Here is a 16340-nt window from a genome sequence, read left to right as displayed (position 1 = left end):
GTATGAAATTAAGGATTTTTAAAAAATGTCATAGTTTTATTTTAAGGAATCCTTATCTTTTATACATATGTATACGGAAATATTTATAGATGAGATACTCTTATGTTTGACTTCCTTCAAAACAATCTAGGAAGTGCAGAATTGGAGGAAAAACAAGATGCTCTGTATTACCAATTCATGCTGCATACTATTAATTGTTGAAGCGGTATACTGGGTATATCAGGTTCATTATACTATTCTACTTTGGAATATGTATACAATTCTCCATTAAAATAAATAAATAAAAATATCTACACCAACATTTAGGAAACTACATGCATTCACTAGCTTTCTCTGGCCTCAAATATCCACTGCATTAATTATATGAATCAAAGCAACTTTTCTCTCCCACTTAAAACACACACAGCCTCAAGTAAAGAAAGTTGTTCTATATAATCTTCAAGACTTTTACTTGAAAACCTTAACAGATGACCAAAATCTTGCATTTTGAACTAAAGAGCTTGTCTCATAGTATTAAATACCTTTAATTAAAAAAATTAAATGTTCCTAACACTAGGAAGCAATCACTTAAAATTAAATTCTATTTTGAATAAAGCCATTAAGAACATTATTGGCTGGTTAACTATTAAGAAATCATTTTGTCTCAAATATGTATATGACCTTCTAAATATATGTCTCCTATTTAAATTTTATAGACTACAACAAAATTATCAGCTGAATAAACAGGAATGAGTTTTGAATCAAGTAATTGATCTTCATTACTTAGAAGCACCCTAGGTTAACAATGGAAAAGAATAAGGAATTGGTGCACTATCGAAAACAAGTGCAGAGTGCAAATGCTGCTTATTCACAACTTTCTTGAATAGTGATAAAGATGTCATGTTTTACAAAATAATAAATTAATCTTACCAAATCTGAAGGAACAGACACCTTTGGAAATAATTTTTTGAGAACTTCTTTAGCTTCCAACTCAACAGCTCCCAAATGTTGTTGTCTTTCCTAAAGCAGAAGTTCAAATTAAACTTACAAGTTTATAGAATTTAAAAAAAAAAAAGCTACAGTCTTTTAAGTTCTAAGGGAGGAAAAAGTGAAAGTATTTCTTAAAAATTCATGTCAATATTAACAAATGTCAAATTTTCCCCATTTTGAAATGTCAAAATAGCTTCCATAAAAATCTGCAAAATCTCTAAAGCACCCTAAATAACAAATAACGTCTTATATTAATCAAGCCAAGGCAATATCTAACAATATGGACATTTTCCTTGTCATTAGAAATCAAGTTATTTGCCCCTCTAGGAACACTTCAAAAAAGCAAGTAAAACCCAAAAAACAAAATACACTTCCTGCAGCTAAAATTTTCAACTGCATTTACAAAAAAAACCCCTAGAAATATAACAAACTACATGCAAAAAGTAGGCATCTGGGCAACATAACTGACTGAGGCTTACTTCCTGACAAATCTCCACAAAACAATGCATCACCGATGGACTATAACGCCAGGGGATTAAAATGCCAACTTTCATATTTCCACCTTTAAGATCAGGTAAAAATACCTATTCTAAACAAGGCAAAAAAATAAATAAATCAAAATTTGATGGGTGGTACATATGGGAAGAAGAGAAGGAGGAAAAACTGATGTCATATTACTTCACCAATGCCAAGTATCAAGAAGACTAATTCTGACACTTTTGTATGGACTCTGTCCACTGTAAATTTAAAGTTCAGTATTACAAATGCATGTTTAAATTTGGTGAATTTAAATCCAAACCTAATGAATATCAATTAACTCAAAATCACAGTTTGTCAAAATTAGGGTAATGGCTTGATCACACACAAAATAAAAATCTAATAATAAAACTATCTGTACAAGATATAAAAGATATCTGAGAGCTATAAAAATGCACATCTAAAACCAAGCCAAGAAAATCATCTCAAAACACTTGTGAAGTTCAACAGGTGACAGAAATACAAGCAAGTTAGCAAGCTCTCAACTCAACGCCCCCACCATCATTTAAATGTGATTTGAAATTTATTACAGATTTAAGATGCACACACTTCAATTTAAGAAAATCTAAAGTCACACAATAAAAAACTAGAGATTAATCATATTCTCTACACACAAAAAGTTATTACTGTATTCTGGGTTAGTGGAGGATTTTAAAAATATGTTTTAAGGGAGAATTTTAAATAATTAAATAAATTCGACTATTTTTCAGGAATATACCCACCTGGCTGCATAGAATAAGGTATACTTATTCAAGGAAAATATTTAACTGCCAATCAGAGACAATTAAGAGGTCTCTGAATTTTTAGCATCTGACCATAGAAATGATAGAGCAATCGCTAAAGAAAATCACCCAGGAAAAGATACACTGTGGAGCAGAATCTTTTTAACTTTCCAAGGAAAAATGAATCTAAAGAAAGTAAGTGTTTAACTTTTAACCAAGCGGCACAAAGATGAGAAGTTACTTTTAATCTGTACTAATTTTAGCTAAAATGTTTTCATTTAACAAAGTAGTTTGATTGTAAATACAATTTCCATTCCTTTGTAACACCTGGAAAATATCCAATAATTGAAAGTAATCATTATAATTTCCTTACTATCTTTGTCTAAGTAATACATATAAAGTATCTTCCATGTGAATCTAACATTTACAGTAACTGCTAAGAATATATACTTCTTACAGCACAACTTGAGGTTCTGGGTCAATCAATATCACTTTACACCTATGCTATCTGAGGACTAGATTCCATTAAAATAGAGAAAGACTGTAAATTCTATTCTCTGTTGATTATTAGCTATGCAAGAAGCCATCGTACACTTGGTGGTGAGTTTGGAAACGTGGATAAATTCTTATACTCATCATCAAGCACATGATGAAACATGGATAAACTCTGGCTTTCTTTTGGAATCATAACATGCCAGAATGCCTATGACAGATAGCATATAACTTCTTGCAGGATTATTAAGAGACTAGAGGCCCGGTGCATGAAATTCGTGCACTGGAGGGGGGGGGGGTGTCCCTAAGCCCAGCCTGTGCCCTCTCACAGTCCAGGACCCCTTGGGGGATGTCCATCTGCTGACTTAGGCCCGATCCCCTGGGGGATCAGATCTAAGCTGGCAGTCAGACATTCCTCTCGCAGTCTGGGGTTCTTACAGTCCGGGACCCCTCACTCCTTACCACCCGCCTGCAGCGGAGGTGGGAAAGGCTCCTGTCACTGCTGCTGCGCTCACCAGCCAAAAACCGGCTCGCTGCTCCTTAGCACTGCCACAGAGGCGGGAGAGGCTCCCACCACCACCACTGCACTGGCCAGCCATGAGCCCGGGGCAGCTCCTGCATTTAGCGTCTGCCCCCTGGTGGTCAGTGCGTGTCACAGCGACTGGTTGTTCCACAGATTGTTCCACCATTCGGTCAATTCACATATTAGGGTTTTATTATATAGGATAGGATTAGTATTTTGTAGACACCAAGTCTCATTACCAAAACAAAAGCTAAAAGGTAGTTCTTAACAGTGACAAACAAACAACCACCCCCATTACTGATAGAACTGACTACAACCACTCACAATGAAACAATGTCTTCCCTGGCCTAGATTTTTCTATTCCCTGGCCTAGATTTCTCTGGGCCCAATATCTGCCAGCAGTCTCAAGTTTAGGTAAATTTCCATTACACTAAAGGAACTATAACTACAAATATATACTTGATTTAAAAATTTATAAAAACTCTACTAAAAAAAGTCCTCCAAATATCACTAAGACTTACATTTAAAATTCAACAGATTTCCTTGGCACACAAAATACTTATAGAATGCTGAACTGAATCACGTAATTAATGAGCTTTATTAACCCATCTATAAAATTCAATATTTCTGTTCCACATGCATTCTTGGTAAAAATTTTCAAAATGCCTGACTGAACTGGCACATTCATTTCTCTCAATCTTTAAAAACAACTTCTTAATTATAATTCATTAGAAATCTTTAAACCCATGGAACTTGAACTTAAGAAGAATATCTTTTATCACATTGAAGACAGGGAGAGATATTCTTCAAGAGTACTGTACATTCTCTGGTCAAGGGAATTATCCCTTACAGTAATATTCCATACTGAATATAATACATGATTACTATCCAGCCACTTCAAAAGGTAAAGTTTAATTTTAATTCCACCTCTTTTAAGGAACCATTCCCAATAATATACCAAGAAGTGATCCCTTCCCTGCACTTCTTAAGACTTATTATTTTCCACTTTGAGTTGTCTTGGTGTGCCCCAAAGAACCTAGGAAAATTCACTGTGCATTGTAGGTACATCTAGGTGTCCAAATGTGTTTATTAATTCAGTTAGTGTTTTTGGCTGAGTTTTCACTGAAGTTCTCTTAGCTAACCCAAGAGGCACACACTGTCTCACAAGAGCTTACATGGGAGGTATAGGTTTCCTGAGACTCTTCAGCTTAAAACAGTCATCATCAAAGCTCAAACAATCAGGTAATCATAACAAACTAGCAAGCCCAAAATTAAAGCTTCAAGAAGTAGATGAAAAAAGCAGAGATGGCAGAGATGATAAATGTGGATGGATAAGGAGATTATATATTTAAATTGCAGTATAATTAAATGCTTTAGTCTGACTTTAAGACAAGCTGCAGATTTTCTCTGTTCAGCAGATTGTTTCTAGGAGTTAGCATTACAACCTTGGAAGTCTTGTTCACTTTGTCCTGCAGCATTTTTTCAGTTGATGCCAATGCTTCCATTGCTTCCCAGTTTTTCTCCCGAAGGTCCTAATCATTTTTAGAAAGAATGATTTCAGTTTATCCATTATTGAAAGATTTTTGCTTTTTACTTCATCAGTATTTTGCACTGCATTTAAATGCTGGTTACTGCAAAATTATTTCAATGGAAAAATATGTACATTAGCAACAAAATAAAAAGCAATGTTTAGAAATTTGAATGAGAAAACAAAGATGCCCACTTCGCATGTTTTAGTATACATGTCAAATATGCCAGCTTTAAAGAAATTACTGTGCACATGTGACAAAGAAGAAAGCATTTAAAAGTAAACACACATACCAAGATTACAAATATGATTTCAGGTACGCCAAAAATTAAAGGATTAAGGACAGAGCAAATACATAAGAATTGCTAAAAGCTTGATTTTTAAACAAGGCCCACAATCACTCATGGGACATTCCACTGCAGCCTATCATTTTTTCTCTAAATATGTTTAATTTAATTAACACATTTCAAGTCTACCTAGGAATGACATAGTGACTCACTGTGCTTCTGTATCTTTCTTGGCATGGTCAAATGTATATGCCATAAAGCAACCTGACATGAACTGTATGAGCTACTCGATCCAGGCAAACCAGGAGATAGGAAGACTATAAAACACATTCTCTTAGAAGAGAAACAGAGGTCATTGGAAACTGAACTCTGAAAAACCTACTTCACAGCATTTTATTAGCAAATACAAAAAAGGACAATCTGCTATATGTCAGTCTTTGTTCAAATTCAGAAATCAAAACAGATAAAAAATAAAAAGCCAATAATCACCATTTATTGAATGCTTACTTATGTACCCAACACTGCACTTAGCGCTTCACACAAATTCTCACAACCCTAAGAGGTATTTATTCCCATTGCATTGACAGGGAATCCACAGCTCAGGTAGGTTAAGGAATTTGGTCAAGTGAACACTGCAAATGAAGTGGCAGAACTAGTAATCTGCTTGCCTCCAGTGTCCTGACTTTTCTCACACATCAATGCCTCCAGCACTGCTGCATTAGAATGACATTTACTATATCCTACACAGTTATGATGTTAGCAGTATAGTGGCAAATTCAACTCAGGTTTTGTGGCCAAGCAATGCTGTTAGTAACATTACACAAACACACAAGGGCAATTCACATACCTAATTTTGACAAACTCAGGGGTGCAGGAACATTTCAACTTGTTAAATTAACAAATTAATGTAAACTTTGAAAATTTTTATTTTTATTAGAAAACACATATCGATTTGCTATCAATAGCCCCTTAGATTTCAATAACATTTGTAACCTTGCTTAAGACTTAGCAATCATACTTTTGTGTGCAAAAATTCCTTCTCTGCCAAAAATATTTGTATTCTCATAGGTGTCACCTCTGGTCAAAGAGAAGTTAAAAAAGTCATCTTAATTCACTCTTTATCTATTTAATAGAAGTATCAAGATTTATATTTCTGAGGGCATTATCCCTTCCCATTTTAGCATAAAAGTATTCAGGTCCTGAGAGACCTCTAGAACATGCTTATTAATTTCCAAAATTTGAACTATCTCAGTTAAAAAAGGAAAATTCCAGAAGACTTTGAAAGAGAGTTATTATTAAAATTACTTGGTTTGAATACTGGCATTACTTTTAGTTTACAAAGAAGCTAGCCCAATCAAAATAAGAGGAAATAGCTTTCATTTTAAAATGTTGAACTTGAAAAACTAATTTTCTCAAATAAAAATTTAACAAAAAGTAAACTGCATTTTAATTTAAAAATATTTTTAATCAGAAGCTGTAATAATCATAGCTTCAACATTTTAAATAATATTCAGAAGTGTACAAATTGGTCTTTTCATTTATTCATTTTAAAACACTTGTTCTCCAATAAAATTAGCCCAATACTTCTCCCCAAAAAAGCTATCCACAAAATAGTACTTAAAAAGACTAAGAAAAATATCTCAAGTAAAAGTAGATTTGAAAAAATTCTGAGGCATGATATTTCAGTGAACAAATAAAAAGAAAAGCTTTGTTCTGATCAAGATTTGCTTACATTGTTTTTCTTCCTCTGGTGTTCAACAGCATCCTTCAAAGTATCTATCTCATTCCGGAGACCAGTGATTTCTTTATCTCTTTCTGAAATTCTAAACCAGAACATGAATACACACAGCAATATTTTGGGTAAACAATAAATAAAATATTTGTTTCTACAAAATAAAAACTTCAGGTAAATGATGCTTTAAAATATGCATTAACTTAATAGGCAAATTCTTAAACTTAGTTACCATAGAAAGCCTATCTATGAATAAATTTTTACACTATTACATGCTGACATTTGTGTTAAAGTGAAATAATCCCCTAAGAAATAGTTCATGAATACATAAACTGCTGTACTTGTAGTTATCTCTATTTTTATGTAGCTTAATGAAATAGCAGTAAAATCTCAATAATTCAGGGGTGTTTGTTAAAGCCCGAAGTCCATAGTGTGTATGTTAAAAAGTGACAAATTAGTTTACCTGTTTTTACTTATGTAGATACATTTGTGTAATTAGATACAATTAAGTATATAAGAAGAGTTTAATTTCACAGAAAAGTTTTCTATATGTGTTACTCTAATTTTAATTTTATAGTGAACTAGTGGCCCAGTGCACGGATTCGTGCACACTGAAAGAAAATTAATTAGAAGATTCATGCGGTAATTATGTTACTGCAAAAAATTATATGTCAAAATAGTATATATAATATAGTATAAAATTAAAACACGTGCAATTGACGTCAGGGAGAGCTTAAGTATTGCACATGCACGAGTCAACGTTTATTTTTAAATTGCCAGTGCGCATATGTGTCAGTTGGTCAGTCAGTCGATGAATAAATCGCGATATGGTTCACATTAAATGTCAACCACCACCACCAAATTCACAATTGACAATGACAGATTGAAAAATACACATGCGATTGGTGCCAGCAAGAGCTTTACATGTATCGCACAAGTACAAGTCAATGTTTACTGCTAAAATAGTGTCTAGGCCGGGGGTGGGCAAACTTTTTGACTCGAGGGCCACAATGGGTTCTTAAACTGGACTGGAGGGCTGGAACAAAAGCATGGATGGAGTGTTTATGTGAACTAATACATGTTAACACTGCTACTGGTGAAGGAGTGAAGGGGAGAGCAAGAGAACCCTCCGCTCTTTCGGCTCCGTGGGCCGGATAGCTTGCCCACAGCTGGTCTAGGCGCATGAATTCATGCACGGGTGGGGTCCCTCAGCCCGGGTGGCAATTGAGGCCTATCAGGGGGCCGGCCAGCCAGGGGGAAGGACCCCAGGAGGTTGGCCAGCCAGGGTGAGGGACTGCAGGAGGTTGGCCAGTCAGGGGGAGGCGCCGTGGGAGGTTGGCTGTGGGAGGTTGGGGGAAGCTCCTGCTTTGAGTGTCTGCCCCCTGGTGGTCAGTGTGCGTCATAGCGACTGGTCGACCAGTCGTTCAGTCCTAACAGTCGCTTAGACTTTTATATATATAGACTGCCAGTGCTCGTCATATGTACCAGCTGGTCAGTAGGTCAGTTGGATGGATGGTCGGTCACTTAACCATTTATATATATACTAGAGACCCAGTGCACAAAAATTTGTACACTCGGGGAGGTCCCTCAGCCCGGCCTGTGCCCTCTCGCAGTCTGGGACTCCCCAGGGGATGTCCACCTCCTGGCTTCAGACATTCCTCTGGCAGCCCGGCAGCCCTCAGGGGATGTCCACTTGCCAGCAGGAAGCAGGTCTAAGCTGCAGTCAGACATCCTTAGCACTGCTGAGGAGGCGGGAGAGGCTCCTACCACCACCACTGTGCTGGCAGCCTGGCTTGTGGCTGAGCAGAGCTCCCCCTGTGGGAGCGCACTGACCACCAGGAGGCAGTTCCTGCACTAAGCGCCTGGCCCCTGGTGGTCAGTGTGTGTCATAGTGACCAGTCATTCCCAGTCATTTTGCTGTTAGGGCCAATTTGCATATTACCCTTTTATTATATAGGGCAGAGGCCTGGTACACAGGTGGGGGCCGGCTGGTTTGCCCTGAAGGGTGTCCCAGATTAGGGTGGGGGTCCTACTGGGGTGCCTGGCCAATCTGGGTGAGGGGCTGAGGGCTGTTTTCAGGTTGGCCACACCCCCTTCAGGGTGGGAGTACCCACTGGGGTGCCTGGCCAGCCTGGGTGAGGGGCTGATGGCTGTTTGCAGGCTGGCCAAGCCCCCCAGTGGGGACCTTCACCGAATTGGGGTGTGGCCAGCCTGGGTGAGGGGCTGAGGGTCATTTTCAGGCTGCCCACAGCCCCTTCAGGGTAGGGGAGTCCCGCTGGGGTGCCTGGCCAGCCTGGGTGAGGGGCTGATGGCTGTTTGCAGGCTGGCCAAGCCCCCCAGTGGGGACCTTCACCGAATTGGGGTGTGGCCAGCCTGGGTGAGGGGCTGAGGGTCATTTTCAGGCTGCCCACAGCCCCTTCAGGGTAGGGGAGTCCCGCTGGGGTGCCTGGCCAGCCTGGGTGAGGGGCTGATGGCAGTTTTCCGGCTGGCCACGCCCCCCAGTGACCCAAGCTCCCAGCCTCTCCTTTTTTTCTTTCTTGTTTTTTTTCTTGGATTTATTTATCTTCTATAATTGAAACTTTGTAGCCTTGAGTGGAGCTCAGGACCAGTCAGGGCAGGTGGGAAGCTTGGCTTCCTCCATCACCGGGGGAAACCCAAGCCTCCTGCTCGCTCCAGCTCTGTGGCCACCACCAACTTAGGTGGGTTAATTTGCATACTCACTCCTGATTGGCTGGTGGGTGTGGCTTGAGCATAGCAAAGGGATGGTTAATTTGCATGTTTCTCTTTTATTATATAGGATACTAGAGGCCTGGTGCACAAAATTCATGCGTGAGGGCGGGGGGCTGTTCCTTAGCCTGGCCTGCACCCTTTCCAATCCGGGACCCCTCAGGGGATATCCGACTGCCGGTCAGTTGGACATCCCTCTTGCAACCAGGGAACGCTGGCTCCTAACCGCTCACCTGCCTTCTGGCTGATCCCCCTAACTGCTCTTCCCTGCCGGCCTCATCACCCCTAGCCACCTCTGCCTCAGCCCCACCACCATGGCTTTGTCCGGAAGGACATCTGGAAGGACATCCGGAAGGTCATCCGGAAGACATCAAGCCTAATTAGCATATTACCCTTTTATTAGTATAGATATAGATAGATAGGTCTAGTAAGTGCATGAATTCACCAGTCACCACATGTAAACAAATGTACTGGACTGGAGTGTGCCTTAGCACAAGTCAGAACATCAGCTGCAGGGTTAAAACTGCTACAGAAAGTCTCGCCACGAGACAACAGAATCTATTCCTGCTAGCCATGAGGTGCGATCATGTGCTAATCATTTGCTGAACATTGTTAATTAGTGGTGACTTTTGGATTTAAATATGTAGACTATAGTTATAGAAATGTAACGTTTATTTATGTTGGCGAAATTACTATACTGTTTTCTCCAACACATGACCTATTTGCTACAATTTGTTAAAAATAACAGTGAATTAATAACCAAAATAATACCTGTTAATTATAAGCAAATCTTGGTTAAAAACATTTTAAAATTAACAGGGTGTTAATTTTCATATATGACATATGGACCAGAAATTTTTATCCCTTAAATCCAGAGTCTGTTAAATTGAGGTCTGCAAAATAGATGATTTACTATACACTGAGTGGCCAGATTATTATGACCACTTGACGTTTGTAGGCAAATTAGCTATATTTTCGCGCTGAAGTTGCTAGAGGGCCAGACCATTATAAATAGGGAAGCAGGTTGTTTACCACGACAGTAAAAGTGATTTTTTTCTGAAGATATGGGTAAACAAAGCAATTTAACAGCCTTTGAATGCGGGATGGATATATATGTGTATACACACACACACACACACACACACACACACACACAGAGTGGCCAGATTACTATGACCACCCCATCAGTACTTCGTTGGGCCACCTTGTGCCTTTAATACTGCGGCGATTCTTCTTCGCATTGACTCCACGAGATGTTGAAAGGTGGTGCGAGGAATCTGACACCATGCCTGATGAATAGCACTGTCCAGTCCTGTGAGAGTTGATGGTTGTGGAACCAGCTGCCTGATGGCTCTTTTAACTTCATCCCACAAGTGCTCAATTGGATTGAGATCTGGTGATTGTGGGGGCCACCTAAGCAAGGTAAAGTCTCCCTCATGTCCTTGAAACCACTCCTGCACAATACAAGCACCGTGGCATGGCGCATTGTCTTGTTGGAAGAAGCCATCTCCATTGGGATACGCCATCAACATGATAGGATGAACTTGATCAGCAACGATACTTAGATATGTTGTGCTATTCAGACGTTGTTCCACACGAATTAAAGGGCCCAAATCATGCCAGGAAAACATGCCCCAAACCATAACACTACTCCCACCAGCTTGAAGGGTTGTACTCATGCATGTGGGGTTCATGCTTTCATGCTGTTTCCACCAAATTCTCACTCTGCCATCTGCATGATGCAACTGGAAATGTGATTCATAGGACCACATGACTTTTTTCCAATGCTCAACTGTCCAGTCCTTGTGCTCCTGTGCGAATTGGAGACGTTTTATCTTGGTAACTGCAGACAGCAAAGGTGTTCGAACAGGCCTTCGGCTTCCATATCCCATACGATGCAGTGTATAGCTAATTTGCCCACAAACGTCAGTTGGTCATAATAATCTGGCCACTCATAATAATATATATCCCACATTCAAAGGCTGTTAAATCGCGTTGTTTACTCATATCTTCAGAAAAAAAATCACTTCTACTGTCATGGTAAACAACCTGCTTCCCTATTTATAATGGTCTGGCCCTCTAGCAACTTCAGCGTGAAATTATAGCTAATTTGCCTGCAAACGTCAGGTGGTCATAATAATCTGGCCACTCAGTGTATTTTCAGAAGAATGAAACTGATGTAGAAGCACTCTCTTAAATATTACTTTTTTCTAGAAGATAATAAAATCAGTTGTGAGTTTCTTAAAATGGCTAACCCACAATAAAAGTATGCACTTAATGTAAGGTAGGTGTTCCCTTGTAATTTTTGTAACAGTCTCGAGGTTCCTGTTTTTCTGGTTCTATCTAATGAGTTAGTGGAAAGCAATGGCAAAGACTCACAATTCAATTCTGTTATAGTGGACAGCAGCTTGAGTAGAAATTTAAATTATAAATAGCTCTTCCCTAAAAATAAAGCTCTATATAAGGATTTGGCAAACTAGGGCTCTGGGTGTGACCCCACAGTCTGTTTTTGTATAGTCCTCAAGCCAAGAGCTAATTTTGTTTTTAAAGAATTGTTTAAAAGAAAATATATATATATATGTATGTATGTATATACATATATACATATATTTATAGATTTCTATTTATTTAGATTACTTATATCACCTAATTACTAATGTGTTTGACATTAAATGTTTTGAAATATACCAACTTATCCGAAAAGAGAAAAGTACAGTGGGGCCTTGACTTACGAGTTTAATTCGTTCCGAGACCGAGCTCGTTAAGGAGCTCATTAACTCAAATTACTCTATCAACTCAATGCAAAAAAATCGTCTGAGAGACAGCTGGTATCTCAAAAAACTCATTAGTCGGGACACTTGTAAGTCAAGGCCCCACTGTACAGGTCAAGAATTAAAAAAAATTGTTTCAGTTTTAAAAAGTCTCTTTAGAAGAGAGCAACCATACAGATTATAAGGGTTTGTTTGTTTTTAATGCATAAGCTAAACCAAATTTTCATCATTCAATTCCACAGTGATAGAGTAAGTGACAAAATTTAAGTTAAATAAGTAAAGCCTTCAAAGTATAGTTTATTTTATTGGATTTTTTCGGAATGACTAAAAAAATAAATAAAAATTTCCCTCAACAAAATGTTCAAAGAAATCCAAATACTATGAAAAGGTACATTAGCTTATTAGCCAAAGGCACAGCTAAACTCTACTGATCTGCAGTTCAAATAATCCAAAAAGAACTGTAAAAATTTGGTGACCATTTGCAATGACAGTAAATTGCTTGTTTTAGAACTATTTAACACATAAAAAGTTACCACTTCCCAAATTAAGAATCAAAATTATTACTTACACTTTTAATAGTTCTTCATGCGGGGGAAAAGAAGATGCCTATTAAAAAGAGTTAAATGTTATTTCAAAACACAGCTTTCCAGAAGATTTTTAAAAATTAACTCTTTCCAGACATCAATTTAAACAACACCAAAGGTAAACGTGTCATACATTCTATATGTCACCAAGTAATTTTAGTAAAAACATACACAAATTTGTAAAATGTACTAAGCCCTAAATAGAATCCTCATTGTCACTACATGTTTAAACTCTTCATTTAACAATTTATCAATTTCCTACTAGGTGCAAAGCACTGAGCTAATACCTTTAAATTTTCATACTGTGTATTTCCTATATGATGACACTAAGTTCCCAAAGTCAAAAAATACCATAAGTGAAGTCAAAATAAAAATAAGGAAGGGTTAACTTGAATGTACCAAAAAGTTAATTTTACATATGTAAAGGTTTATAGCCCTTCACATGATATTTATTCCTTGATGATTCCAATATCTCAAATTAAACTACTATAAGCTTCTTGTCAGCAGGAACTAACTGTTTTGCCCCTGAAAAAACTTTCTAGTTTATCCATATACATTCATAAATTAAAGAATATTTTGTTAACATCTTTTTAAAATTTTAACCAAGCAGAATTATATCTCGAAAAAGTTATTTAAATAGTGGTAAACTTTTACTTACCATCACATTACACATTTCTTAGTTTCTCTCCAATTATTGACATTTCATTTGGGGTTAAGAGGTAGTAGGGTGTACACACATGTTAAAAGTGACCTCATAGGATTTTAAACTGAGTTGCTAAAAAAGGTATTCTAGAAGATGTGAAAATACACACAGCGATACATAACAGATCTGGAATACACATTATTTATGTATGCACTGTACTTTATAAATTATAGATTTTATCTTGGATATGGCATAGCAAAGTGCTTTGTTTTTTCAGGAAATTTGATAAAACACTTATAAATAAAAACAACACATACTTTATTCTCAATGAAAAGGCAAAATGCTAAGAATTTTATTTATCCAGACCATCATGGGTTATATAATTTTTCACCACATAAATAAATGGCAAGCCATCTCATAGTACCTACCTGTTGGTAGTTCTGTTGCTTCAGCTGTTCAATTTGGGATTTAAACAAATTGTTCTCATCTTGTACCTCCTATTTAAACAAAAATTAAACATTAATACCTGGACAGAGAGTTTGATTTTTATTTTGAAACCAGGAAAATTCTAAAATAGTAATAATTTTAAAGGGGCATGATAAGTCCTAATTATAAAATGAGAATAATTATATTATTTTGTACTAGTCTAAAAGTGAGTATGTCTCAATGACGAAAATAGGATCCAGAAACAGAGCCAAATACCTATAAGAATTTAGTATAGGGTAACATTTTAAACCAATAGGACAAATTCTAATGATATTTTGGCTAGCTGTTATTTTGTCATGAGGGGCTGTCCCATATACTGTAGGATACTTAGCTTTATCCATGGTCCCCATCCACTAGGTACAGGCCTCCACCAGCTGTGGCAAACAAAAATGTCTCCATATATTGCTAAATGTCCCCTGAGGGGCAGAACTACTACACTAAAATAATCATCATGGATTATTTAATAATGTGGCTAGCCTTCTTCTTTTTAAGTTGAAATGTTATTCTCATAACTTACTCAAAAAGAGTACATATGAATAAAACATCTCAACAAAAAATATAATCATAAATGTATTAAAAGAAACATGTAAACATATTTTTATGATCATAATATGAGATACCTTTCATCCCAAGATTTAAAACTAAAAAAATTACTTATACTAGAGTACATAAAAGTTTTAAATTTCCAAAAGAGAGGAAAAAACACAAAAGAAAAACTTAGAATAAATCACCTCACATATGACAAGACTAATTTCCCTTATATGTTGGAAGGGGTAAGTTAGTAAGAAAAAGTTAACCTGGAGAAAAAATGTGGGAAAAAATTAAAGGCCAATTCATATACAAAGGAAGAGTGGTTAACTTCTCTCACAATCAAATGCAAATTAAAACAATCTGACCATCTACCAAGGACCATACCAAATGTCTTCATCTTTGTCACTGTTGGAGAGATTGAAAAGAAAACGGTCCTCAGTTGGTAGAAAGGTAGATGAGTAAAAATACTTTTGAAGGATGATTTAGTATTATTAAACAAATTTAAAATTAATCTACTTGGGAGGAAAAAGGAAACTGACAAGACCAACCATTGGAGCATGAAATGCGAACAATAGTAGTCAGAGACAATGCAGGAATCTAAAATTTACTATCACTTCAAATGAATGTTTTGTAAGTACTTTCAATATTAACTACATGAAGGTGAGGATACACTGATTTTCTATTTTAACTATCACTTTCAAAAAGGAGAAAAACAACTCTGCATAATCCTTTGATCCCAAATTTCACTTCTAGAAATTTTAGGTACAGATATACTAACAAAAGTACTAAAAATGTACGTGCAAGAATATTCACTGTTGAATTGCTGTAACAAGAAACTGTAAATGATCTAGGTATCCATAAACTAGGATGATACAATTATATAGTAAAATTAGGGGCCCAGTGCACTGGGGGGGGAGGGAGGGGGGAGGCCCCTCAGCCCAACCTGCACCCTCTCCAATCTGGGAGCCCTCAGGGGAGCCCTCTCCAATCAGGGAGTTTCTGTCTGTTTGCAATCATATGAACGAATTGTCTGAGACACCCAACCCAGTTTCGTTTGTTGCTCACAGAATAATAGAGGCTTTTTTTTTTCTTTACTTCATTGGTGGAGATTTCCTGGAAGTTTTAGGATATCTTCCCTTTAATGTTTCCTAGACACTTTGATTTTACTTAGGTCTCTCACCTTTGCTTTCCCTCCATCCCCCACTGCAACAGTAACTTGCTTCAGGCTCACTTTGCTCTAGTGCAGTGGTTCTCAACCTTCTGGCCCTTTAAATACAGTTCCTCATGTTGTGACCCAACCATAAAATTATTTTCACTGCTACTTCATAACTATAATGTTGCTACTGTTATGAATCGTAATGTAAATATCTGATATGCAGGATGGTCTTAGGCGACCCCTGCGAAAGGGTCATTCGACCGCCAAAGGGGTCACGACCCACAGGTTGAGAACCGCTGCTCTAGTGTCTAGGACAGGGGTGGGCAAACTTTTTGACTCGAGGGCCACAATGGGTTCTTAAACTGGACTGGAGGGCCGGAACAAAAGCATGGATGGAGTGTCTGTGTGAACTAATACATGTTAACACTGCTGCTGGTGAAGGAGCGGAAGGGAGAGCAAGAGAACCCTCCGCTCTTTCGGCTCCATGGGCCGGATAGAACAGCTGAACAGGCCGGATCCGGCCCGCAGGCCGTAGTTTGCCCACAGCTGGTCTAGGAGATCCATATGCCACCAGAACTACGATTCCCAGCATTCCTGGTGCTCCCTGCACTCTGGGCTTCCGCTTCCGGTCCTGGGGCTGCCATCAGAACTA

At 37.8% G+C, this 16340-nt stretch overlaps 1 protein-coding gene across 18 annotated transcripts in view; it reads right to left on the bottom strand.

The window, feature by feature from the left end:
• KTN1 (kinectin 1) overlaps positions 1–16340 on the bottom strand; it is a 104205-nt gene that overhangs the window by 20237 nt on the left and 67628 nt on the right. For 16 of the 18 annotated variants that reach the window (XR_004967402.1, XR_004967401.1, XM_036308080.1 and 13 more), the window contains 5 exons: positions 13944–14012; positions 12857–12894; positions 6791–6881; positions 4689–4775; positions 910–999 (listed from right to left, as the gene is read on the bottom strand). Coding sequence is in view for 16 of the 18 variants with exons in the window: in XM_036308080.1 (XP_036163973.1) it covers positions 910–999; positions 4689–4775; positions 6791–6881; positions 12857–12894; positions 13944–14012 (375 nt within the window). In the remaining 2 variants the exon portion in view is untranslated. The remainder of the gene's footprint in view (positions 1–909; positions 1000–4688; positions 4776–6790; positions 6882–12856; positions 12895–13943; positions 14013–16340) is intronic. The other 2 variants (XM_036308144.1, XM_036308206.1) reach the window with 1 other exon arrangement.

This window comes from Myotis myotis, unplaced genomic scaffold, assembly GCF_014108235.1.
Source record: "Myotis myotis isolate mMyoMyo1 unplaced genomic scaffold, mMyoMyo1.p scaffold_m19_p_1, whole genome shotgun sequence".
Classification (NCBI taxonomy): Eukaryota; Metazoa; Chordata; class Mammalia; order Chiroptera; family Vespertilionidae; genus Myotis; species Myotis myotis.
Note: the sequence above shows the minus strand (reverse complement) of the source record. Positions and strands in the feature narration are given on the sequence as shown.